Source organism: Rhea pennata, chromosome 1 (assembly GCF_028389875.1).
Source record: "Rhea pennata isolate bPtePen1 chromosome 1, bPtePen1.pri, whole genome shotgun sequence".
Classification (NCBI taxonomy): Eukaryota; Metazoa; Chordata; class Aves; order Rheiformes; family Rheidae; genus Rhea; species Rhea pennata.
This window is the reverse complement of record NC_084663.1, coordinates 11,290,890-11,317,340: the sequence shown is the minus strand read 5'-3', so window position 1 is coordinate 11,317,340 and position 26,451 is coordinate 11,290,890. Positions and strand designations below refer to the sequence as shown.

Genomic DNA, 26,451 nt, shown 5'->3' with positions numbered 1-26,451 from the left:
CATGCTGGCATTAAGAGAGACCTCTTTGGAGAAAGCCTGAGTACGCAAGGACTTTCTAGGATCTGGAGAGTGGCAGCTCTTGGGGAAAGGCAAAAGATTTTGTTCCTAAGAGATTTTGATGCTTCAGGTCAGTTTTCTCATGAGTTCTTTGACTGCTAGTAAGTCTAGCTGTGCTCTGTGAGCGCTGTCGCAGCACCAGTCGGGGCTGTCTCTGCGCCTGAACACTCACCTGTGCTCATGGGGGATCATGGAATTCCAGGCCTGGCACTGGATCCCGCTTCTGGTAACGGATATCGTCCCCTTGTAGTTCGCTCCTTTTCCGATGATACAATCTCTGACATAGTCTATTGAAAGAAAAGGGGGAAAAATAGGGGTTTGGCTAAATGTTTCTCAATTTGTTTAGCTCATCCACAGACAAATAAATAAAAATTCTTCTCATAGTCTTTACAGATATCATGATTCAAAATACTTCCACAGGGATTCTTGTTTGTTTTTTTTCTAATAATAATAATCAGTAACTTGACCTAAAAAGCTACCGAAAATGCTGCTAAAAGTCCACAATTGAGAACTTAACTCCTGCACACATTAATGAGGTAAATAAAAACAATATTAAGTCAATATCAATAATTCATATGACTGAGCTTTTAATTAGTATACTAAAGTAGCATTTCATACTATTGCAAGTGATGAGAGGCAGATATATAGGTTGAAAAACTAAGGCAAGCTAAAAATGTAGACCAACCTTGTGCCCATATGACAGCAGTGAAAGCAAATATTTGTAAATGGAACTGTAAGACACAGCCTTTGGAGTGTATTAAACATCCTATGGCCAGGATGCATCTACCCTATAAAAGTCATTGACTGACCTTAGCTATTTTTCCCTCTATGGCTGGAAAAACTAAATCAGTAAACTAATAAATCAGTTACCCTTCTTTTCATACAGATCGAACGCGTGGTCTTGCTTCTTTCTCGCACCATTTGTCAAGCTGGTGAAGGATAACCAGTGGCACCGCTTTGTAACTCTGTCATAAGCAAAGGCCCTGCAAAGAAAATCTGGATGAGAAAAAAATCTCTGCGTGGTTTATAATAATGACACCTGGCTTGCCAAGGAGCATGCAATGACAGCAGATTTATTTTTACTGGGAAAGCCAGAGAAACAACCCAAACTGATATTTAAACTCAAAACTGTGCTGACAAGAACAAAGAAACAAAGAAAATAAATTGATGTGGCCATTACATTAAATACTAGCTCGGTTGTTCACATTAATCTGAGAGTTCCCCTGTCATTAAATATCTCTGTTTTAAAATGAGATAGATATGACTGAGACTGTACTTTGTCCCCATTGAGGGGACATTTGAGCTATTTTCTGGAGGAAAAAAAAAAAAAAAGATGACTCAAAAGCATGTTCTTTGCTGGGCTTCTTTGCTTTTCTGTGAAATAGCTAAGTATCTCACACTGACAGCTAGAGGAAAATTGGAGCACAAGGAGTCTGTGTCTTACTTAGAAGAACACAACTATTTGAAATCAAGACTATTTTTATTTTTACAAATAGTCTAAACTGTGATAGTGCACCTACAGCTTGTCCTTGCTGTGCTTTTGTTTTCTTTTCCTTCTTATTTTTAACTGCTTTCAAGGATGGAGTACAATGTGTGCTGAATCCAGTAATTTTTTGCAGAAGGAGAGGGTGGGAGAAAGATAAACAGGAATCAGAAAAGTAAATATATTTTCTTTCAGTATTTTAGATGACATGTATAGACATTTTTTGTCCCAGCAACAATTTGAAAGGAATATCCTTAAATGTAGGTAAGATATTTTAAAGGTTTTAAAAAACACAGAATTGAATGAAATACATTTGTTCACACTAAATGTTTTACTGGATGGCAAAGTCCAGTGGACTGGTGTGGAGGGGTGGAGAGAGAGGCAGCTATTCCTGTAAGAAAAAAAGCAAAATAATAAACTACTTAAAATTCATTTTCTCCCTAGTTTTTCAAGACAATCAAATAATACATTGCCCATATGAAACTATCACCTTTACCCTTCCACAAAGTCTGTCCTTCTCACTGTCAGCCATCAGTCATCTCAGATGTTCTCAAATGTTTTGTTCTAGCCTGTGACGACATTTTAACACTGCTTAATAACATCCAAAGGACACACAGGTTTCCTACACTACATTTATAGTTTGGCAAGGTCGTATTACTAGCTAAACAACGTTGCATCTCCAATACAAAGCTCTTTGGTTTCCATTTAATTCCCCTCTAACCACACAAGTTTTTCTGCGTAAGATCTTGCTGTCTTCAATTAAAAATATTACAAGATCCTATCCAACCTCCCCACTTGTCTCTCTTTCAAACATCCTCTTCATTATCTTTTCCATCACCAAACAGATTTTTCATCCAACTGCTCTCTCTACTCTGTTGACTCCAAATGTTTCCAACCTGCTAACCTTCATCCTTCTGCCTTTGTTCAGCCTTCTGTTCTCCGCTGGCTAGTTCTCAAAATGTGAGAGTATCCAAGTCTCTCCAACTCCATCTTCACAAAAATATCCTTGACCTTTCCTGCCTTTCCAATTACATTCTCCTTTCCCTTCCCCCTCCTAAAGTGGGAATGCAGAAAATACTGTTTACAAACATTTCTTGTCGTTTTTGCCTTTCAGTTGCCTCTTGGTTTCTTTCCAGTTTGGCTTCAGCTACTTCTCCACATAAAAGTTTCTAACAATCTTTTCTTGGACTCAGATCCAGAGGGTTTTTACACTTCCAAAGTCAACATATTTAAGCAAATTCTTGGACTTTTTTCTACTGATACTGCCGATCACAACATTTTTTGTTGTTGCTATTTGTACTGAGATAGTCGGTAGAGTTTCTGATCTGATACCGGAATCTCATGTGGATACTGGAATCTCACTCTGCACAAATATAAAGAAAAAAAAGGCATTCCAGAGAGCAAGAAAATGACAGAGAATAAGAAGACAGGTAGAGCTTTGTAGGTAAGGAAGTGACATATCTGCAACCGTCATCTGGATAGCCAGTAAAATAGTAGTACGTTATTCTTAATGAAATTTTTCTGATCCATAAGAAATGTAGCCGAAAAGTTCTAAGGGTGAATGAGGGAAAATATTATGGACTGTGCTGAAAGGAAGGAATAGGAATAGCTTTGCAGCAAGTTAATGACGTTGTTCAGGAAAGCAGAAAATGATGCACAGGTAGTCATAAAGTCAAAAAGACAAAGTAAATTAATCTAAGGGAGATCTTGATGGTGAGATTTTAGGAATAGTGTTAGGAAGGAAAAACAAGACTAGATAAGAATCTTGTAACACATATTTGAGATGATCAAGATGTGTGAAAAGCTGATAATAAGGGAAAAGAAGAAAGACCAGCTTTGAGAAATGGCATATCTTAAAAACAGCAAAAATTAATGATTACAAAATATAATCCACATTCATAATTTATATTCAAGCACGAGAGAAAAAAAAAGATAAATAAATCAGAAGTTGTCTTACTCCCTTTTCTCCAGAAGATAAGGGGTGACTAATGCAGCAGACCTATGTCTGCTGTTCCTGAGATCTGCTACTTTGCTACTTTCTGGCAGAGAAAGACACTGGGCAAGGCTCAACCCTCTTCCTCCCTGGGTGGCTTGCAGGGCACAGACTTAGCTGTTGCTCCTATTGCTATTGTCATAACTGTGTTGCAATACATTTCTCTTTCATTCGATAGTAATACTTAAACAAACTGAGTCTGAATCCAGAAAATGAAAGAAAACTGCAGTGTTATAACACAAGTGGTAGAGATACCGCATGGGTATGGGGCATCGCAATCAAGACATGAAAATTTTCACAAAGATAAAATTCAATCACATATTTCAAATATTTAAATGTCATTTTATATCACTTCTCATTTTTTCTTGCACCCAAAACAAACACTAAATTAATTGGTTTTAATCTATGTTGGCAAAAAGTTTGACCTTAGAGTAATCATACACTGGTGTGAAGTTAAAGACTAGGGATCCTAACAGTAAATGGGAAATATGAGTGGTCATTGATTCCTTTAAAAGAGAATACATCAAATATGTGTTTACAGTAGTATCAAAAACTATACACATTATAAGAGGATTTATTTGGGGACAAATGAGAGTGCTCCCAGGCAACAGAGGATCTCTTCTGTCCTGCTGCATAGTGACAGCTCAGGCAAGAATGAATCCCCTACATCTCTCCTGCTAGCCTTCCCTTTTAAAAAAGTGTAGTGGTAATCAGAAATTCAGTGTATGAGCAGTGAGACTTGCAACTGTTTTCTGTCTCCAATATGAAATCGTTACAAGACCTACTGCTGTCTGTGAGTAAGATTCTTCCAAACTCTGTTCTCAAATTCCTTCATGGCTCCTCTAAATTCTTTTGTTGACCAATTATGTCAAAGAAAGTTTGCCCTTTAACGAACAGTTACCATTTCAATGGAAAAATCATTCATGAACGAGAAAGTAACAAACAAACAAACAAACAAACAGAGACGTTCTAGATTATTATTCAGGTAGAAGGAAATCAACAAACATATTAATCTACTTTTTCTTTTCAGAACATATAACATACCAGCCAAAGCAGCTACAACTAGAAGAGCTTGAAACAATTTTCCTAAGCAGATGTTGGAATTTAGGATTGTTGCATGGTTGGCGTCATTCAGAATTTTTCTTTTTATCCTGTGAAATCTTGTTTAATAACACTCCTCACTGCTGACCATCAGAGTTCAAGGATCTTTTGCTGTATTGAGAACAACCTGATCCTCTTGGCAATGATGTCAGTGGAAGTTCTGCCAGTAGGAAGAGGAGTCGGCCCCTACTCAGTTGCCATGTGAAAAAAATTAGAGCGTGGAAAATATTTTCTAATAGTAATAAGTAAACTTCACTTATTATTTACACATGTAAATATATAGTCAATGTACAAAATGATACAAACTAGATCTTGCAACCCTCAAATTGAAGGCTTAAATAAGGATTAAATTACACTGAAAGATCTTCTCTGCCTAAGAGGAGTTTTGTTATCATATTTGATCTATCTTCCCTTTGTAGTGAGTGGCAAAGTTTTGTGTGTTTCAAGATCAGGCTCACATTTGGCACAGTGCTTACCACTACAGAAGCCATCCGTTCTCTCAGAGATCCTTCTGCATTTGTATCCTTTCATTTTTCGCTAATGGTACAGACTAAGAGAGGCCAGAGGGATAATTCAAGTCTAGTACATAGGAAAAATAATAGTGGTTTGTTCCAAAAAATAGTAGAGAATATGTACTAGGCAGACAAGCAATCAGCTGCATGATGTGTTCGTAAGAGACAGCAGACGCTGCAGAACTGCTATCATATATTTTCAACAACTGTATAGCCCAAAAGGTTTGATTCCATTGTATCACATTCATAGGACTTGGCAGTGAACCTCCGCAATGCATATATCTGTATTCCATGTGTGAAATTCCCACTGACTTCAGTGGGAGTAATGTACAAAGCATGAAGACGGAATATGGTCTGAAGTGGTGCTGAAATACTGCAGCTGTGATGTATAATAATAACCATTTATAGGAGATATAGAAATCTCAGAAATGTTCACTGAATGCTACAAGTCATCCACATCTGAATATGAGTACATTTTTTCAGATATATTACAGAAAAGATTACAGACTGGACAAGTTGAGAAAACAGAAGGGCTCAGATTAAGGCTTAAATAAGGACTGACACTCTTTGGGCAGGTAGAACAAGATCACATAAATCAAAATACATGAACTATAGATTGCCCTCAGTAGAAGCTGCCAGTGATGTCAATTATAGAGAGACATTTGCTCAGAGAGTATTACACTGGTCATATTAGGAAAAAAATAAAATAATTGAGCTGCATAACTCACTTGCAAGTGAAGGACAGGCCTTTGTTCCTGCTGCATCTCTTGGCGCATTGCTCCGTCGTATTTAACAGTTTGGTTTTTACTTCCAGTGATTTGTTGACTTTAATGAGCATCATCTCTCCTGTTTTTTTGAAATCATGAAGAGGATTTCTCCTTTTTCCTTTGCCTTCTAAGAAAAAAAAGTCAACAAGAAGAAGAAAACAAACACTGTAAAGAAGAGTATAGAGAAGATGGCATTCATGATGAATAGCATTTATTAAGGAATTATAGGAACACTGGTATCTAAGGCAAAACCTCACAAAAATAACGCACCACTAGAAATATGGGAAGAATAGATTACTTTTAGATGATGATCTCATTTTCAAAAACTTGACTCTTCTGAAATACAGCAAAACTCGTTTCAAATAGAGAATTTTGTAATATCAGAGATTTCTAAAAGTTAAATATTTCATTTTTGTTAAATTTTTCTGAACCCTCAACATATGCCTGTTACACATCTGGACAAATCTGAGATCTTGCAAATATTTCTGTGAAAAAAATGAAGTGAAAAAGAGAAGAAAAACAAAAGTCTTCTTTGGAAAGGCTAAATGGAGTTAAGATAAGAAAGAAAAGGCTGTTGCAACTGCAACTGAAAAGCAGTTTCTGTTCTCAAACTGCCATAATCAGGCTAAGAAGTGCTGGATGGAAAACTCATCAGGCAACAACTTGAGAGAAACGGGTTTATATGTTATAGAGAGTCATAATCAGAATGTGACAAACTGTTCTTAGCAGAGCAAACTTTTAATCACAACTTGTGAACAGAACTGAAGCGTGGAAGATGCACAAAATAATCATTTGTCTCCACTGTGCCCCAGTGAAGACACAGCGTGAGTATTGTGCCCAGTTTAGGTGTGAATGAACTAAAGTCATTAACCCAAAGAAAAGAAGTTGAGGGGGGAGAGAGGCCATAGGATGGTAGTAACAGCCTGCACTGTTGCAAAGATTTCTGCGAAAAGGAAAGCATGGATCTGGTTTCCCTGCCTCAGTATAAACTGCAGCAGGGAACCCTGGCTAGAAATGGTTGGCTAATGTACAAGAAGGAAAAGGTCTCATTTTTGCAAGAAAACACCACACTTCTTCTACAAGAAATATCCACAATTTTCCCACTATGTATACATATTTTTTTCATATAAACTAATACATTCTTGTGAAAAGCATATTTCAAAAATCCAGTACGTGCAGATGGAAAAAAATAGCATAAAGTTCCCACTGGCTCAGTGCAAAATGTTAGGGTCCAATTCATTGTCCCAGTGTTTGGTGCTGAGGGTCTTGTCAGATGGTCCAGAGTGCTCTCCAATCTGTGGAGGCACGCAAATACCTCTGGAGAGTGATTCTACCTATTCTAAGACAAATGAGTAACAGGGAGGATAAATTGGTCTTTGGAGATATTTCTATTATTTCACTCAAGAATCCCAGAGGATCTGTTTGGATTAGTCAGCTAACATTTGAGCAGGTAAGGTTAGGTGAATGAATCCCTCTCTAATTTACAAAAGAGAGAATAGTCACTATTTTTCAAAGCTTTTTTTCATGTAACAGTTTCCACAGCTGTCCTTTCATTTGTCTCCAAAGGCTCTGCAGCAATGACAGAACTTGAATGTTCAGCATCAATTTATTGAATTCTGCTAGAGTTCTGCAAACATGAATTCTCAGCATACCTCTCTATTATCCTGAATAAATAATACCTGTGTAAGTGCAAAGTGCACTTAGGGTAGTAAATTTTTGTTTGGCACATTCTACGCAAAAGTTCAGGATAATTCCATAAATTGCAAGACAGCAATAGAGGAGGTTCCCACAGCTGCGAACAAGTTCCTAACAGTTGCATGTATTGTAGAGCCAAAGAGAGCTTAAGGGCGTTCCCTTTGCAGAACTTCCATCCCTATCCTTGCATGAGTTCACTTTTCACTGGACCCAGCTAAATCACACCTCTCAGTGGTGAGCTATCCCTAGAACACCTAGAACACAGTGTATTTTTATGCATGGAAGATACTTATGTTAGATTTCATCAAGCTTCGGCTATTAAGAAAAATCACAGGAATAGATTCTCTGCTATAATGCACCTATAAAAAAATTTGCACCCTATCCTTTTTCCTCCTTTTCAAACTGTTGAGGGTGAATGTGCTACTCCTCTAAACTCAATAGTTCATAATTTTAATTCAAATTACAAACATTTTCAGAAAAAGGAATTTATGAATTTTCCTTCAGATCTGTGTTATTATAAGAAGCAGCTTTTGATGAAAAGATGAAGTGTTAGTAGTTTTGGTGCTGTGTTAGGGAGACATAGAATCAAATTTAGGGTTTTTCAGCCTAGCATTGTGCATTGCTAAGTGCATATTCACTTAAAGTGAATCATAATGTTTAGGGAAATGTTATGAGGAGACAACTGATTTAAGTATTAGCAACATATTAGAGAAAGCCATTGTGTCTACACTGGAGAGGCTTTTTTTTTTATTATTTTTTCGGGTTTTTTTTCTGTACTTGTGATAGAGCCAAAGTGCTACAAAGATACTGCATTTAATATTTAAGACAACCACAAAAAAAGTAAGCCTTCTATAAAGCTTTTGTGGAAAATGTCTTAATCTATTATTTTACAAGATTTCTTTGTTATTTCTATGTTGTCTCAGCCAAGATTTTTATGTCAAATGGAGGTAAGAATATAAAAATATCAAAGTATTTTCTTTCAGTTCCTGATGATAGCATTTCCCCTCCACTGATAAGTGTCATTATCTTAATTCCTTATGATAACAGCCTCTTAAACTCTCGTCAGCTATCAGGCAAGAGTATGATAAAAAGAAAATCAAGAAATTTTGTTCAGCCTGAAAAATACGGGTCACAGTTGAGCTCATCTTTTTTTTTTTTTTTTTTTTTTTTTTTTCTGAGCAGTTGTCTAAAGAGGATTATGGGTTTGATCTTGCATTTAGCAATTCATAACAGCCTGATTTACTTTAGCTTTCAAACAATAACATTCTATGATTTTGCCTGTAATCCAAAAGGCAAAGGGCCAAATGCATCCTTGGTGAAACTGTTAGAACCATCAGAATATTGCAAGGCATTTATAACTCCAACAACAAAAAGAAATAAAAATAATTGAGATTTTTAAAATTCAAATTAAGTACTTTTATTATTAAACTCTTAAATGAAAGAATGCCCTAGAAATGTTTTCTATATTAAAGACTATCATGTAGCACGCTGTAATTAACACTGCTAATTTATGATTGCCAATCATTCCAGTTTCCTAAACTTTGATCAGTCAAGACGTATTTTTATGGTTATTTTGTGGGTTATATCTTCTGATTTTTCATGTATTTAGCAATCATGCTACTAAGGAAATCCGGCATTCAGTTTACTGTTGAAAAAATGGCAGTTGATTCAAATAAAAAAACAATCCAGTCAAATATGAAGCAACATATTTTCTTTAATAGGAACAACCCCATAGTTACATATACTCTTTATCTTTCCCTGGGGTAGGGAAGATTTCCCTTTGCACCTTTCCTTGGAGCAGTCCCAGTCTAAGGCAAATACTCACAATATCACAGATGAGGAAAATTATTATTCTGCAGAAAACAATAGGTCCAATACCAAGCTACATGGGAGTCAAGAAATTCCTTATAAATATAGTTTTAGGCCATTTAGAGCTCAAATACCTACACAAATCAAATTTCAGATTCTCAGGTCTTATTAAAACCACAGAAAGGTTTGTTTTTCATTACTCCTTCTGCAGTAAAAAACCAAATATATCCAAAATAATACCATTGTGGTGGTAACCAAAATAACATACAGGACATTAAGCGAGCCAAAGATTACCTTTGCCATTATAATGAAATCAAAACACTCCTTGTATTTTCTATAGCAAAATTTTATAATGAAGTTATTTCACATTATCTACTCATGGAAACCCCTTTCTCCTTCCTCCAATCATCTCGCTTTTTCTAATATGGATGTATATTTAGACTTAGGAGTTGTGATCTCAGAAAGCACAACTGGAACATACTGGCTATCTCCCCCAGACTAATCTCCATGCCTTTACTGACTTGTCACAGACTCTACAAGGCTTTTATTAAACAAGGGTTGTGATGCATTCAGCATGTCAGCTTACAAGATTTCCGCATTTTCACTCTAGTCTATGCAATGGTTTGTCCTTTCTTAAAGAAATACAGCATGAGGCCTTGTGAAAAGTCTCACTCCTTTCTTTATAATTTTGCATTTCTCTTTATTTCACAGCACAAGCACATAAAAAATGTAGCACCAAATTTTCCAAATCAGAAGGTAAATAAATACAAACACACACAAAAAAAAATATGTTTAAGTCTGTTTTAATCAAGATCTTTAAAGAAATCTTGTTATTTTGGTATTGGGCCTATTTCCTGATTTTGTTCAGTTACATTTACAAGGCTGGATTACAGATAATCTTTTAGAAATGATATTTTCCTAAGTGTTTATTAGTTTTGTTGCACTATCCTTTCAACCATCCAGTGTAATGAAAGACTTTTTTTACTGTCATCGCTACTTCTATCAGTTGGATATGAGTCTTGGTACTATGAAAGGAAAAAAGACCTTTTTTAATAATCACTTTTGAAAAATTATGAATAGTCACATACCAGCACCAGCACTGTGCATTATGTGTTTGTTGGATAATGTCAGAGCTAAACTAAATATTGAAGGGTGTGGGGAGGAGAAAAAGTGGATAAAAAGAAATACTTAAATTCCTTAGACTAGAAGATACTGTCAGAAAACTGCAGGAATCATTTTCAGTTCTTCCAAGTAATGATACTACATCCAAAATCAAGTGGTATTAGGAAAAAAAAATGAAAAGCAGGAAATTCTCCATGCACTGTGTATAGAAAGCCAGAGACTCTGAAGAATTAAAATACATTCCTGTGAACAAAAATGGTTATATGAAACAACACAAATATTTCAGAAATTTTCAATCATATAAAAATGTAAGAGACATAGTCCCTTTCCTGAATACCAGTTGCCATTTTAGACTTCTATTTAATATTTTGCACTGTCTTTGTAATGAAATGAAGTCACTTGACCCTGAGCAATTAACAGATGGGCTAATTAGAGATTGAATTATTTGTGTTATAACTGATAGCCAGGTCAGAAGGTCAAAATGAGATAAGATATTCACTTAATTTTGCAAAGAACAATCACCACTGCAAGCCAAAGTAAACTGAATTTCCCAAATGAGCTGGAAAAAAAAAAGGAAACACTAGAGCTGAACTTTATCTGATTTAAAGCTCACTAGGAAATAAAAAGAGAGAGAGAGATTAGAAATCTACCATCATAAGAAAAAACAACTAAATACATTTGAAATAAATGCAAGAAAATGCAGTTTAACATAGTAAACCAACAAACATTTTATCTGGAAACACTATACTCAACCAAAATAGCAAGGTAATACCCAAGCAAGTGTGTTCATAAGTTTCTCCTGAAGGGGAAAAACAAACAAACAAACAAACATTTGTTACATCTCTATAAAATGTACAAAGCAAAAATCTGCAAAAACATGGATTATCAGAGTCATAAAACATATTTCAAAGGATATATGGAAGCTGAACTATTAGTGTAAATAGTGACAATTTAAAGTTAAAATAATAAATAGAAGATGCTAGATTATGCACAGAATAAATGCCTTTGGCAAAGTTTATGTAAGAAGAAAAGTCATTCAGTAAAGTCTGAAATAAAGCGAGAATCCTATACATACTTGTGTTGAAGTGTGTAAATCACTGTAAATGCAATGACCTAATTTGTCTATAAAACATGGTTCAAAGGATACTCTTAATTAAACCCAATATTGTGTCTCCTGGATAATACTTTTCAAAGGGTATAAAACAGCAAGGCTAAACTGTGTTTTAGTACACAACACCATAAATACAGTGGCTTCATTAAGGAAAAAAAAAAAAAAAAAAAAAAAAAAAAAAAAAGTTGACCAGATGGCAAAAGTACATGTTACTAAATGGTTTCAGACACCAGATGCTTCAGTTAACAGTATGGTCACAGTAATGGAAGAAAAAATGTTAAGGATAAACATTGATACAAAAGTCATTGTTAAGGTCATCAGAGTATTGCTATCTGTGAGAATAGTAAGGAAGGCATTTTTAAGCAAATGCATTCAGGACAATTTTCTCTTCTGAAATAAGTTATAGTAGAAGTCACTTTGGTAAAGGAAAATTAAGGCTTTAATTTAACCTTTAACTTATTTTCATTTATTTTAAATAACTACTCCTTATGCCTGTTTCAGTATTAGAAACATCCAGAGTCCTAAATATCTGGTTAGACTGCAAAAAAAGTGAACACTTTTTTCAAACTCATTTGGTGAGGAAAAGAAAAGAAAAGAAAAGAAAAGAAAAGAAAAGAAAAGAAAAGAAAAGAAAAGAGAAAAGAAGAGAAGAGAAGAGAAGAGAAGAGAAGAGAAGAGAAGAGAAGAGAAGAGAAGAGAAGAGAAGAGAAGGAAAGAACAAGCATAATAAGAAACCACAACAATTCTGAAATGTACCCAAAAAAGAACTTTGTAGATTGAATAGACTTAGATGCCAGATTAATTTTAATGCAGTTATTTATACAGGATAATAATTTGGCGTGAAACAAGTTTACTAACCATACCCTTAAAAACTGCTTTCAGATGTATAGATGGAAAGTCATGAAAATAAAACCAGCTGTACCAAGAGGAATCTCTAACTTCTCACAATTGAACAGCTTCCCATTATCTGGAGCATTATGGGATTATTTTATTTGCTGGAAATTATTTTCCTGACCAGAGTCCTAATGTAAAAATCTACAATTTTTGGAAAACTGTGTCAAATACATATATATATTGTGTTTTTTTCCTTATTTTTACAATGATTTCCAATCCAGTTGTTGAGCAGATGAAAGAAACAAAAAAGGTGTTTCTCTTTCGTTTTTTGTTGTGTATTACCACACACTTACACACACGCATACATGCCTGCCCCTCATTAGCACCTGCAAAGATTGTCATTTTACCTGGGACCCAACTCAACGTTTTTCCTAAGCCCTTTCTTTGTAACCCTCTCCTGTACTCAGCATGAAAGCTCAAGAAACTGAAGATAATGCTAAAAACTCATAAGACATTCTAAAATTGGACAGTAGATGCAAAAGGACAGCTCTTCTTCGTCCAGGAAAGGTTATCTGCTCAGCAGGATGCTGGGACCTGTTGGCAGTAACAGATGTTCTGCAGTTTGTACGCTGCCTTGCTGTGTCTAACCTCTGGCTAAATTACTGAGAGGACCTTTCTTCGTAAAGTTCATATCCTTATGCACTTTGCACTAGAAGTGAATCCCCGCTATTTCGCACTGCGTTCTGCAGGCTGTACACCCATGGTGCCTCCTCCAACACAAACAGGGCTTTGAGTGCTCCCTCTGCCGTGGGCTCTCAGCTGCTTGGAGTGAGGGAGAGGGTATGGCCAAGCAGGGCCAGGATGTGGGCAGAGCAGTGAGGCAGACCACAGTGAGCAGCAAAGCAGGTCAATGATAGCGTTCCCGACAGAGGAAGGAGTTATAGGTAGAGAGGGGAGACAGAGGAGCAGCCAATCCCCAGCCAAGTGCTCAGAGTCGAGGAGCAAAGCATGGCAAGGCTCACCAAATAGTGCATGGTTAGAGGTTCACAAGCCAATTAACAGCTAGATTTTGTCTACACATGCAACAAAACTAGAGTAGATTCCTCAGTCTGTCTCTCCATACATCGCTCCATACATCAGTAGGTACCAGGTACCAGTAACAGCTCAACTACCCCCACCACAAACCACCGCAAGAATATGGGGTAAGGCAAAGATGTCATCATCTATTCCCAATGCTTCATAGCTGACCTACTTCCATATTGCAAAGTACACCATTGATCCACTGCCTTGTGACTAATAGGGAAAACTCAAAACCCCTTGACTCTTTCAAAATGTGCAATTACAATATGTGGAAGGCAACACTCCCCTCTCCATTGAAAGCTTTTACCAGTCAAGGAGCCTGGTTATCCTGCTTTCAGATCTACCCTTGTACTCCTTGGAAGGTCTGGAATGCTTAAATGGCAAACTGTGCTGTTCAGTGTGGAGATCCAAGGGGAGATATTGTGCTCTCTGAGGGAGAATGTGCATTTCCGTCCAACTCTGGCCTCAGCTGCAGTATTACAATAATGACAGATGAGCGCCTCCAATAAGAGGCTTTCCTTCCTTTAACTTCGGTGCACAATATTCCAGAGTTTTATGCAACATTTTAATCTCATGTCTTTCAACTCGATGTTCTCCTGCTATGTTGCTTATGAAAATGGCATTAGTAGAGACAGAAAATCTGTTAAGAAGTGTAAGTGCTGTATTACATACAAGAGCAAAACAAGCAGCCCTTGGCACTGTACACCAAAAGGATTCCATTAAACAGAAGGAATACAGTCTTCCAACTGGCAGAGTATCATTTTGCATTGTTGACGGTATATAGTATAATGATTATCTACAGCTGGGATGGGGAAGTATAAATCACATCAAACTTTTAAAATATACGTAGCTATGCAGACCACAGGAATACACAACATTCATGCATCGATTATGGTTATGGGATTTTTTTTAAGCAGTTGTTATTTATAGGAACCAAACACAACTTCCACATCCTCGTTAGCAACTGTTTCAGATCATCTGAACTACAGAAAGTGCTAAGCAATTTGACTTGGCCACATTGACACACTTGGCCAACAGTCTTTTCATGTAAAAATATATATTTAATATAAATAAATCTTTCACATTCGTTCTTTTGCAATATGCCAATCCACTTTTTGTTTTCATAAAAAAGATTTAATCTTGCTATATTAGCATTATTAAAGAGATACTCTCTAAGAATATCCAATCCTAAAAATATCTGAACAAGGAAGAAAATTCCCTGATAAAATTATTAGCTACAGATCATTTCTTGAACCAAGTGACAGAAACTTGCAGGATATTGATAATGACTAGGCAGGTAGCCTATAGGAACCTTGCACATATTTCTCTTTCAGGAATCATTATCCTGTCTCTACATATTAAAAAAAAAAGTCATACTGTGGATAGTGGATAGTGTGGACAACTTGCTGACATGAAAATTTCTTGTTGTTTCTTCACCCTCATTTTTCTTTACTCATTAATATAACTGTACCCATTAATATAAACCAATATATGTCAGTTAGCAAACTTGGCAACATGGGACTATGTCTTCATACAGAACTTAGGACATGGTATTCCAAACCTAAAAGATCCATTCACAAAAGAAATAATACTCATTGTTAGGTATAACACCAGCTTTAATAGAACGGTCAAAAAGTCTTGGCATGCATTTGCAAATTACTTTTTTTTTTCTATTTTTGAATTCCACATTCATAACCTAGCTTGCTTTGTTCATATATAAAAATATGCACATCTTTTGGAAATGTGCAAACTTTCTTGAAAATACCCCATAAAACAACTCAAAATTGTGTAAAAAGGATACCATATATGTTTCAAAAACAATCAATATATTTTCAGAAATGGATGATATGACTTCCTTTTGCCTGCATTGTACAAATCCAGATACTTTTGTTGAAGAATCTATATTTTTAAAAAGCAAGGTAAACACAATGGCAAGTATGTGGTAAGAATCATCTTTCTTGTCCATAAGGTAGATAGATTGATTAATTAATATTAAGGTGGATAAGGGAGGAAAGTTTAAAAGGGTGATGTTGTTATGAGTTCTAATCTGTGAGAAAATCTGAAGAAACCTGATTTTCCTTCACATCCTGATGAACCATCCTGATGAACCACCTTAATAGCCTTTGGTAGCTCAATATAGTCCATCGATAGACTCTCCGTCTACTGATCCTGAAAGGCTGTCTCTGAGTTTGTCCTGCTGGAACAGACTAAAGCTCTTTGAGCTTGGGAAACTGCACACCAGTGCTAAGAGCCTACAGTCAGGGAGAAAAAGGTTTTTCTTTCATTTAAGATAAGAGTCCTGACTACCAAGAGTAAACATGACCTAGCTTCTTATGAAGCAGGCTCTAGACTAGTTTATGCCTCTTTGGCCCACTGAACATCTAAATAGTTGTACCAAGCTCCAATAGGCTAAGAAAGTTTTGGGAGTTTGTTCTACTTTTTTAAAACTAGTCCATCAGTTGATGAGTCTCCATCTCAAGTGAGGGTTTCCCAATAGCTGGTACCCCAAGCTGCTGCAAACGCCTCTTGCTGGAAATTTCTCTTTCACTGAATTTGAGGGAACCATGCCAAAGAAAATTTCTGTTTGAAAGGAATTATTTCTGTGAAAAGTTTTGATGGGTCAGCACTTTCCACTAAAAAAAAGAAAAGAACATTTCCTCAGAAAATTCCTAGCTAGCTCTAGTCATCACTTTTCAGAGGTCACATGTCCATAGAATGGAAATTGCAATGTGCATGGAAAGGGAATTCAGAAAAGAGTATTAGCATAGCGTATCTCTACATCACCTGCCAAGAATGCCTCACAAAACTAAATTCATGAGAGTAGACCGAGCACAGAGGTTCTTGTGAGATGTTCAGCATCTTACAAAAGCACACTCTTACTGTAGAAGAAAAATGACAAGTTTTACTACCTGTGATGCTGCTGTCAGTCTTTGTTTTTTATTTGTTTCTCTTGACTTGCCTGCTCAGATCACAAAATATTCCAGTAGGAAATCTAGTTTCAAAATATTGATGTTCTGACTAGAAAGTGTAGCTATTTCTTTGAAATCATTGACCTCGGTTGCCACGCACAGTGCTGGATGCTTCAGACGTTGTCCCAAGGCGCCAGGCACTGCTGTGCTTGCCCTAGCTCTGGCCACCATCCCTCTGTCCCTCCTGGCACATCCTTTCCCTCAATTGTGACTGTCTTTTGTTTCTGCCTGTGCAAAGGTCTGACCCTAACAATGTTGGCGGAAGGAAGGAAGGAAAAGTTTGTAGAAACCTTTGCAAACTTTTTTTTCCTCAAACATCTTCCCGGAGGGCCAATAGAAACACAGAGCTAGCTCTTCAGATATCCAGTCCAAGGGGAACACTTCAGGAAAGAAATTCAGCTAAAGAGCTTCCAGCAGTTGATTACTTATTGTCTGTTCCCCCCCATCCCCCGGATTTCATCAGGAGCCTCTAAAGAAATTACAGTTATTTCGGTCTGGAAATAGTATGTTTATGCTGCTAAACTTCAGCAAGAACATTCCCTTTCAGCGACATACTATTATGTGTTTGGGGTATTCCTTGTCATCTTATGTAATTTAACATTTATTCTGCCGCTTGGAAATGAGGGACAGATGTTTCCTCGTGCCCTGGTAATGCCTGGGAGCATCTCTGGGCAATGCCGAACCTACCCTCTCCCGCTCCCAGCTTCTCCGGGTCTCCGCGTCCTGAGAGACCCCCGGGCGCCACGTCAGGTGGAGGGAGGCGGAGGGCCGCGGTGACATCTCAGCGGACCGCAGGACGTGCCCTGCAGCCCTGCAAAGCCGCGGGAACTGCGCTGCGCGCCCGCCGCGGGCTGTCACCGGCCCGCCCCGGAGCGCTGGCAGCGCTGGCGCGCAGCGCCGCGGAAACGCGCCCCGCCGCGGGCGCGGCGGCCGGCGGGGCGGCGGCCGCGGGCAGAGCGGGGGCTCTCCCGGCGCTCCGGGCGGCTGGCTGCCGGCGGGGCGCTCCGCCCGCCCCCGGCGCAGCCGCGGGCGCGCAGCCTGCGCGCCGCCCCGCGCAGGTAGCGCCGCCGCCGCGCGGAGCCGGCAGGTTTCCCCGGCTGCGCTGTGCCGCTTGCGGAGGGGTTTGGCGAGCGGTGCCCCGACCCGGGCGCCCGCGCCCGCCAAGCGGGGCCGGGCGGAATGATGCAGATGCGGGGCGAGGGGGGGGCGGGGGGCCGCCAGCAAAGTGACGGCAAAAACTAACCTGCCGAAGGGATGGTGATGGGAAGAAGCAGCAGCTGATGGAGCAGCAAGGCGGGCAGAAGTTTGCTGGCCCACATGGTGCCGCTGGCCCCCCCGGCGGCCGGCAGGGAGGAGAAGCGGAGACGGCTCCGTGGAGGGACCCCGCGCGCAGGCGGTCACTAGCGGAGGCAGAGTGAGCCGCGCTGCTTTTTATTGCGATGATCTAAGTTTGTTGTGTGATTAACTGGAAAGATCTGGGTCCCAACTCCCTCTTACGGTAAGAAACTGTTTAACATCCCCTCTCTGCCTCCTCTCCCCCTCCCCTCCCCGGCACGGAGCAGAGGCTGCCTCCTCTCCCGCCCTGCAGCCAGCCAGCCGGGGAGGGGGCTCCCGCCGCGGCATCCCTCCCCGCCGCCGCCCCCCGGCCCGGGCCGCTCCCCGACCGGGCCCCGCCGAGCCGGGGGCTGCAGCCGCGGCCGCCCCCGCATTGCCCCGCTCCAGCCGCCCCACATTGCCCCGCTCCAGCCACCCCTGCATCATCCCACTCCAGCTGCCCTGCATCGCCCAGTGCCGGCCATCCCCACATCGCCCCACTCCAGCCATCCCTGCATCACCCCGCTCCAGCCTCCCCGCATTGCCCCGTTCCAGCCATCCCCGCATTGCCCCACTCTGGCCACCCTGCATCACCCCTCTCCGGCCACCCCCGTATCACCCCTCTCCAGCCATTCCCACATCATCCCACTCCAGCAGCCCCTCTTTGCCCCACACTGGCCATGCCTGCATTGCCCCACTCCAGCCATCCCTGCATCACCCAGCTCCAGCTGCCTCTCATCGCCTCACTCCAACAGCCCCTGCATCGCCCCGCTCCAGCTCTGCATTGCCCCACTTCATCCGCCCCGCATCACCCCACTCTGGCTGCCCCCGCATCGCCTGGCTCTGGTAGCCCTGCATTGCCCCGCTCCGGCCATCCCCGCGTCGCCCCGCTCCGGCTCGCATTACCTGCCCTGCACGCTGCACTGCACACCCCCCGGCCGGCAGCCTGGCCTTTCTATCACACTTTCTGGCCATCTGACAAGTGCCACTTCCCTAAAACTGTGGCAACGCTGGGGAATCTAAAGGTCAAGTATCAGCTGGCCCGGCATCGTTCAGTGGAGACAAGCTTCAGGCCAAAGCGGCGGCTGCTCTTCCTTCTGTCGCAGGCAGAGCAGTTATGGTCCTTTTACTGCATTTGTTTTAACCTCCTGGGAAACACAGCATCGGTGTTGGTTTAAAGTCAGAAGAATGACCTTCCTGACATGCGAGTGCTCAAAATAACCACTTTAGCAAAAGTTCTGTCTTAATTTTACATTATTCCCTTGTCCCAGGCACCCACCTGCTGTCTATAGCATGAGTGTGTGACAACACATGCAGCAGGAAACCATAATTCCCTCCATTTTCTACAGATAAACCAGAGACCTGCACACAGCCCTGTGCCACGTGAGTCAAGAAATGGCTCTCCTTCGCCAGCCCAGTCTCCTTTGCCCATATTCATGATGCATGCTGCTGATAAACACCTTTGAATAAAACAGTTTTCTAAGCCACAAATGTTCATTGAAACTTTCTTTTCATTTTTCCCTGTATTCCCAAAATATATCTTTATTTTTTTCCCTTCATGCAATTTACGCTAGCGGCAAAACATAAAATTCCCATTTGGGAGTTACTGTCTTGATGAGTGAAAGAAAAGAAAAGGGATAGAAAGTTGAGAGCGACTGTGAACAAAATTTTTTAAGCATTTGACACCGGGGGAAAAAAAGCATTTAAATGAAAAAAAAAATTCTGAAATCGGAATTTTTTGTTATTCTTCTCTCAAGAATAAAACTCAGTTTACTGGAGTTCCTTAGAGATGCACAGTCTGAGAAGAGAAAACATATCACTGACCAATGACCCTGTGTGAAATCGTTGCCCACTGCAATCTAATAGATTTTTCTCTTTCTAGATTTCATGGATTTCTCACTTAGTTTTTCTTTGCATTTCTCTCTGTCTTTAAGACAGACATACAAGTAAGAAGCAACAAAAGTAATTATAACACCATGCTAAGCCCAAAGTAGCCACATTCTGTTAAACCAGATGCATTTGACTTGGTGTCCATACCTGTGATTAGTGACTTTTCTTTTTGAATAAAGCACAAAATCATGCACCATTAAAGTCTACTACTAGTATTATTATTGCCACTGACTTCCCTGGGAGGAGTATCTGGAATGTAGTCAAATTTCTCTTGAATTTTAAGAGGATTTCTACTGTCTCATGAGGAATAGGATGTTCCTTAATGGATAAAACACGGATTCCAGCTATTAATACACACTCCTGTATATTACTCATGAGGTACTTGCAGTTCTGCTTGAGCGTTCAAGTCACAGGTATTCTTCGGTTGCATATAACATGCAGGGCAGGTGCAATTCCATAGTCCTGGTTCTCCACTTATCCATTTTGGGGGACCTGCAGGAGGACATCTCCACCTCTTTCACGTAGCAGTCCAGAGCCAATATATCTTTGGTAAAGTGAGCAGTAACTCTTTTCTTCTTAGATATTGTCTACAGGAATGTTATGATATTTTCCTAATGCAGTGCTACATTGATTTGAAAATCAGGTTATCAGGGCGAGTATTAAGTATTTCCCCACAGTGAAAACTGGGGCGCAAGGATTGGGGGACAAGAGACAGAGGGAGATTAGAAAAGGAAAGGGGGCTTTTCACTTCCTGTATTCCAATGGAGGCAAGGCAAAGCCTTGCATCTGGATCTGGGAAATGACAGTGCTCCTTGGTCTCGCATCATATACAAGGATATGTAGTATGCTCCTTTTTTCTCTGTCTTCCTGCCCCATGTATTTTACAACTGAAGCATGATATTTTACTTCAGTTCAATCAATTTTTACCTGGTAGTGAAATTCAATATGAAGAAAGACTGGAAAAATTGCATTTCATGCTTATGTTGTCCAAAAGAATTCCATATCAAGTTTCGGTCTGCAAATAGAGAGGAAAAAAAATAGAGCTAAAAAGAGCTAAATAGGATAACCAAAAGTTGTAGGGTTTATGCAAGAATATTCTGTTATTGTTTTCGATCTTCTGAGGGCATGCTTTCAAATCTATAAATCTTTTCTCTTTTTCTCTTTTTGGGCATAAGATTTAAAAGTTTTTAGGTCTTTTTGTTGTTGTTATTTTGGTTTGGTTTGGCTTCTGCTTTTTTTGGCAGCTTTGCAAACTTGTCCTGATAACCTGATTTTCAAATCAATGCAGCACTGCATTAGGAAACTATCATAACATTCCTGTAGACAATATCTAAGAAGAAAAGAGTTACTGCACACTTTACCAAAGATATATTGGCTCTGGACTGCTACATGAGTAAAAGTTTGAAAAGCTTTATTTTGGTTGGAAAAGTAAGCAGACATGACCAAATACACAGAAACTGCTATTTTTGTATTCCCTTTTTTGACCATAACCACACTTAGATCTGTTTTTCAGATGTAACTTGCAATTCAGAAATGCTAGATATTCATAGTTTTGGCAGCAGTTTTAACAAACACATACACACACACAGTGTAATATTAAGTCACAATTAGCTCTAAAGGAAAACTTTTCTAAATGTACCATCATCTGTCATATGAATCACCTATTGTGTTCAAAATCAACCATTCAGACTCCTAGTTTGCTCAACATATGCATCACTTTTTCTGTTATGGTCTTACTGGACATTAAGTCCAATAAAATAAGCAAGATTATGTAGTAATTATTATTCAACACTAAGTTGACTGATAAAAAAGTATGGAGTTGCCTAAGAAGTAAAAGTTAAACTGAGCAATTATACTTCATATTTCAAATAAGATCTCTTTTTATTGTCTTTTGTATAAGCAGAGCTTGAGATTAGGAAAAAGCATGACTGGATTGGAAGACACAGCACCGCCTCTAAATCTCCTTTCAGCTGTAAGGCTGGGCTCTATGGAGACCAAAGACACTGCTAGATACTTAAGCCCACGCTCAGGAAGACTTGGTTTAAGTGGAGCAATGAGTACAGACTACAACACACTCCGCGTCTTGATGCCTCTGCAGGCCCCTCGGTCAGAGCCATGGCCAGATCCGTGGCACCTTTCCAGCCTGTCCCCCCTGGCTGCTCCACGCAGACACAGAGGCAGATGAGGGGAGGTGGAAAAGAAGAGGGGAAGAAGAAGATAAAGAGATCCTTGGGTGGGGATTGATGCATCTGGTTGAACGTAGAAGCTCACAAGTTCCCCAGAGCCTGTGATTCTAGATGCAGCCAAAAAGATTTTACATGTCATCATACTAAATGTTGCAGTGAGCTGCTGGTCTCAGAGGGTGAATGCACACACCAGCCAAGTGTTTACTCTCCCACACAGTGGACTGGGAGAGTTTGGCACCTCAGACGGGGATTTTCAGTGATTAGCCTGCAGGGAAGTCTCGGATGAAGACGAGTCACACCTCCCTCTTAGATGGGGCACCAACCCACAGCTCCCTCCGCAAAGCTGACATTCACAGATAAAACCCCACATGGATTTAATTGCCTACGGTGTTCAGCTTAAAAAAAAAAAAAAAAAAAAAAAAAAAAAACTTCCTGTTCCTTCAGCCTGTCTCATAACTTACAAATAAAGATGGGTCACAGGCTACTATCTGGAACTGTGGGCTGTTATCTGGGTTGCAAGCACAACGTATGATATGGCTTGGCTTGAACCCATACAGCTTGACTTTCTTCTACCCCAAAACAGGCTTTTGCGAAGAGGCTTTATACCTTACCTAAGCACTATGTGGCACAAACAATGCAAAACTGTATGAAATGTTAAACAAACTGAATAATCACTTTACACACCGATTCATGCCGCTAGGGAATGATAAGTATGGGTTAAAAGTTGCTGAAGTTAAAAAGGGTCATGAATTCAAGTGATAAGGTTGTACTCGGTTCCACCCTGAATTTACCATTCTGCCTGCACCCAGACTCTTGGATCCGCACCCTAAACACCACTCAGATAATCCAAGGTTCACCCCTGCCGTCATTCACTTACATTAATTCTTTATGGTTTTCCTGTGTAAGACATATTGTAACCGTTTTTTACAGATACATTATATGCTAAACAAGGACAGATAAGATAAATAAGAAAACAATTTTTAAGTTCTAGTTAAAAGCTATTTGGCCATTTACGGCATGGTACCCCACAGAAGCTGAAGATGATAATGTCTCTCAAGATTAGTTTGGAAAAGACTATTTCCAACATTTTCGGAAAAAAAATAGAAATGCAAGAATCTATATACACCATGTTGCTGTTAGTAGGAAATACTCCATCAAATTGCCAGTCTTTTCAATTCCTAAATCCTCTATTTACAGAGAATCAAATCCTTCACAAAGTCACATACAAAAATGGTTATTTTCGTAAAAATTCCCATTAACGTCAATGTGAAGTTATTTGGAATGTACCACATTGTGGCTATGTGTTTTAGACACAGACCTTTCTGCTCCAGAAAGTAAAAAATCACTCATACTGTTCAGCAAAACTGCTCCTTGTGTGTACTCAGAGTTTACATGTATTGACTGAAGACTTTAAACTTTTTGTTTAAAGTTGTTTCTTTGTTTCCATTTCTATTATTATCTGCAATGCCAAGACAGTCTTGAAAGAATAAACATCATTGACAGCATTGTTAAATAAATTCTTATATACTTTGCCTGTACTACTCAGGGCCTAATTTGATCTACAAAAATCTTTACAACAGATTATTTTGTGCCAGAATGTAAGAATAAATGAACCTCTCTTTGACCCTTAGCTACAAAAATCATGTTGTGGTACTGGCTATTAGAAAAACAAACAGAAGCTGAATATATTTCATATGAAGCAATAGCCCCAGAAGCCCTTAATTTACATGCCACAGTTACTGAGTTACTTCTCTGCGGATAGTTGCTCCCTGTACTATTTAACTATTCAAATATGTACATATTTGTGCATATTTCATAAGTATTTCATTTTTAACAAGCCGAAATGTGCTTTATCATGCTTATTAGAGGACAAATTCTCTATGACAATGTAGGCTGAAAATCAAGTGTTTGGCCAAATTTGTCTGTGATTATCATTCTAATTTCAAACCTGCCTTTTTCCAGCTGTTTTGTTTATTTCATTTTAATCAGAAAACCTTCATTCTTTTGAATAGTTATGAATTATGAAATTTATGAAGCTAAGTCATAATCTAAGGAAACTATTTTTATTCATTTATTTTTAAATGTATTTCTTTTCTTTCTCATTGTTGGGAAAGCTTGACAATAGGAATCCAAAATATTCAACCTTTAAGAAAATATCCACTGATTTTAAAATCTCCTACTTTTTAAACCAGTTTCATGACTTCAGCACTTGAGCCAACATTTGTAAATATGTGATCTTGACAATGCATTAAGTCTTACTTTGAAACTTTAATAGAGCGTTAGGTCAATAAAACTAAGAGATATCTAAATGAAAACCACATACAATATACCTTCATGAATTAAATTTCTTTTAACTGACTGAACAATAAAATTGAGAGAAATTTTTCAGATTTCTCAGATACTTTTACTTATTAAATCCCAAACTCAAAAAAATAGGATTTCATAGAGCGTTTTCTGATTTTCAGCAGTATTTCTTATTTTAATAATCTTGAAGAATTCCAAATCAAACCATCATTTTCAATTATATATGGAAGTATTTTACTTACAAAAAAAATTGTTCTTCCCCAAAAAGATTTCCAGAAATTTTGACAAAAACAATGCAGGAATATTAATGCAAATCTTTATATTGTTTTATTCAGCTTAAATATATACTCAGAAAAATACTTTATAACAGATTCTCCGTAACATGTATACAGGAGGTGAAATAGCTAGCAGATAGCAAAGGGTGCTTGTCTTCCAATATGATCCTTCCATAAAGAAAACATCATTGAGAGATATGCTGAGAAGAACCTACCAAAAACTATACGGCGATTTAAGAAAATGAGGTCTTGCAATAAAAATTACTATTAATATCTCAGACTGGCAGACAATTTTAAATGTATTTCCACTACATTTGGAGAAACAAAGAATAAAATTAAGCTAGACTTTGGCTGCAAATTGTATGTTATCTCTGAAAACCCAGAGATGAAAGCATTCAGCCTCTGAATTCTGGAGACTGAAGACTTCCAGATCTTGCTTGTCATATCGAAGAGAAGAATTTCTACTCAAGGTGCTGCTAAGATTTTAGAAAGAACCTAAATGGGGGTTCATCAGTTTTCTTGCAATCTCTCAGACACAAGAGCATATTAATAGCAGCTCAGAGAAAACAAAAACAGCAAATAAGAGCTCACAACTGATGGCCACAAAGCCCTGAGCTCTCCTGATTTAAGCTTAGTAACCCCCGAGACAGGAGGCTTTCCAAGGCATCAGAAAAAAAATGATATCAGAGAATGGATCTCAGCACGACTTCTTCTCAGGAACAAGCTGTTGGGTACTTTATTTGAATCAAAGTCTCCTTGTTTGGATATTAGCTTTGTAATGCAGCTACTGGAAAACAGTCAAGTAGGGAAAAGAGACGTGGCTGCAGAATCAGGACGGGAACTCTCAAAGGAAGACTAGAACAAACTGCTAGATTTCTTAGCTGTTTCCATTTCTTTATATCCTAAAGAGAAACTTTTTTCAACACAGCTTTTTGTCCCCTAAGATCTGACCACAGGTTCTGGCACGATAGTACAGAAATGACACTGAGAACAATTTCTCTGTGTTTCCTGCGCCATTAAACCAGATTCACTCACTTTTTAAATGCTATTGTTAGTATTCTGTATCTCAACAATGTATAAATATATGATCTCCATTTTACATAAATATTATCTCATTTTTTTCCTCCTTGTGGGTTAAGCGTAGGTGATTGGGCTCACTGCACGTTAGCCAGGAGTGAGAACCGACAGAGTATACTCTTGCTTTGGCATCTTTTTTCCTGCTGTGGGTTTCGTTACCAACTTATGCAGCATAAATGAGACAAGCACAATGTAGGTGGCTGTGAGCTGAAGTCACAATCCTAAAAATGTCTGCTGCTTCAAGGACAAGAAGAAATTCTTTCATGTGCATCAGCTTTGCTCTACTTTCCCAGAGTTTTGACCCCATTCTTCATGTCCAAAATGAAACTTGCTAGTTAAAGTTCTTGAATTTGAAACATTAGTGGTAAACAAGCTAGCACCATGGTCTTTTTCGATATTTTGGATCAATGATGAGAAGAAAGATAAATAAATCTACCTATGCCTCTATTAGCACAGCATCTAAGAACCTGACCTGATTCTTATATAAAATTATCTTCTAAATAAATTCAGATTGATATGAATAAGCGTAAAACAACAAATATATCTGCAGTAGTATCACAGAATAAACTTCATGGATTTTTTTCTGTGCTAAATAACAGTTGTGATCTATCTTAAACTGGGACAGATTATCTCCTACTTTGTACTATTACTATAAGCTACGTTATATTGAAAGCTTTTGTAATATAACAATGAATTGACTAATAGTCATTGTACATTCACCTCCTTTGACTAGTAATATTGATTTTTAATTTAAGAATCTATACACTTGAAGGAAAAATGCCTGTAGACTAGAAACTTTATCTGATGGCAATCTGATCATTTAGAGAACAGTATGAAAATAGAAAAAGTTTGCAATGATACCTCCTGAGAAG

The 26,451-nt window shown here is 38.8% G+C and overlaps 1 protein-coding gene across 3 annotated transcripts in view; it reads right to left on the bottom strand.

Annotated features, from left to right (window-relative positions):
• The window catches only part of HGF (hepatocyte growth factor), a 55,455-nt gene extending 37,522 nt beyond the window's left edge, over positions 1-17,933 (bottom strand). For all 3 annotated transcript variants that reach the window (XM_062597990.1, XM_062598165.1, XM_062598082.1), the window contains exons 1-4: positions 17,777-17,933; positions 5,875-6,040; positions 928-1,040; positions 230-344 (exon numbers count right to left, since the gene is read on the bottom strand). In XM_062597990.1, coding sequence (XP_062453974.1) covers positions 230-344; positions 928-1,040; positions 5,875-6,040; positions 17,777-17,852 — 470 coding nt within the window. In that variant the 5' untranslated portion in view covers positions 17,853-17,933. The remainder of the gene's footprint in view (positions 1-229; positions 345-927; positions 1,041-5,874; positions 6,041-17,776) is intronic.
• Positions 17,934-26,451: the final 8,518 nt, after the last annotated feature.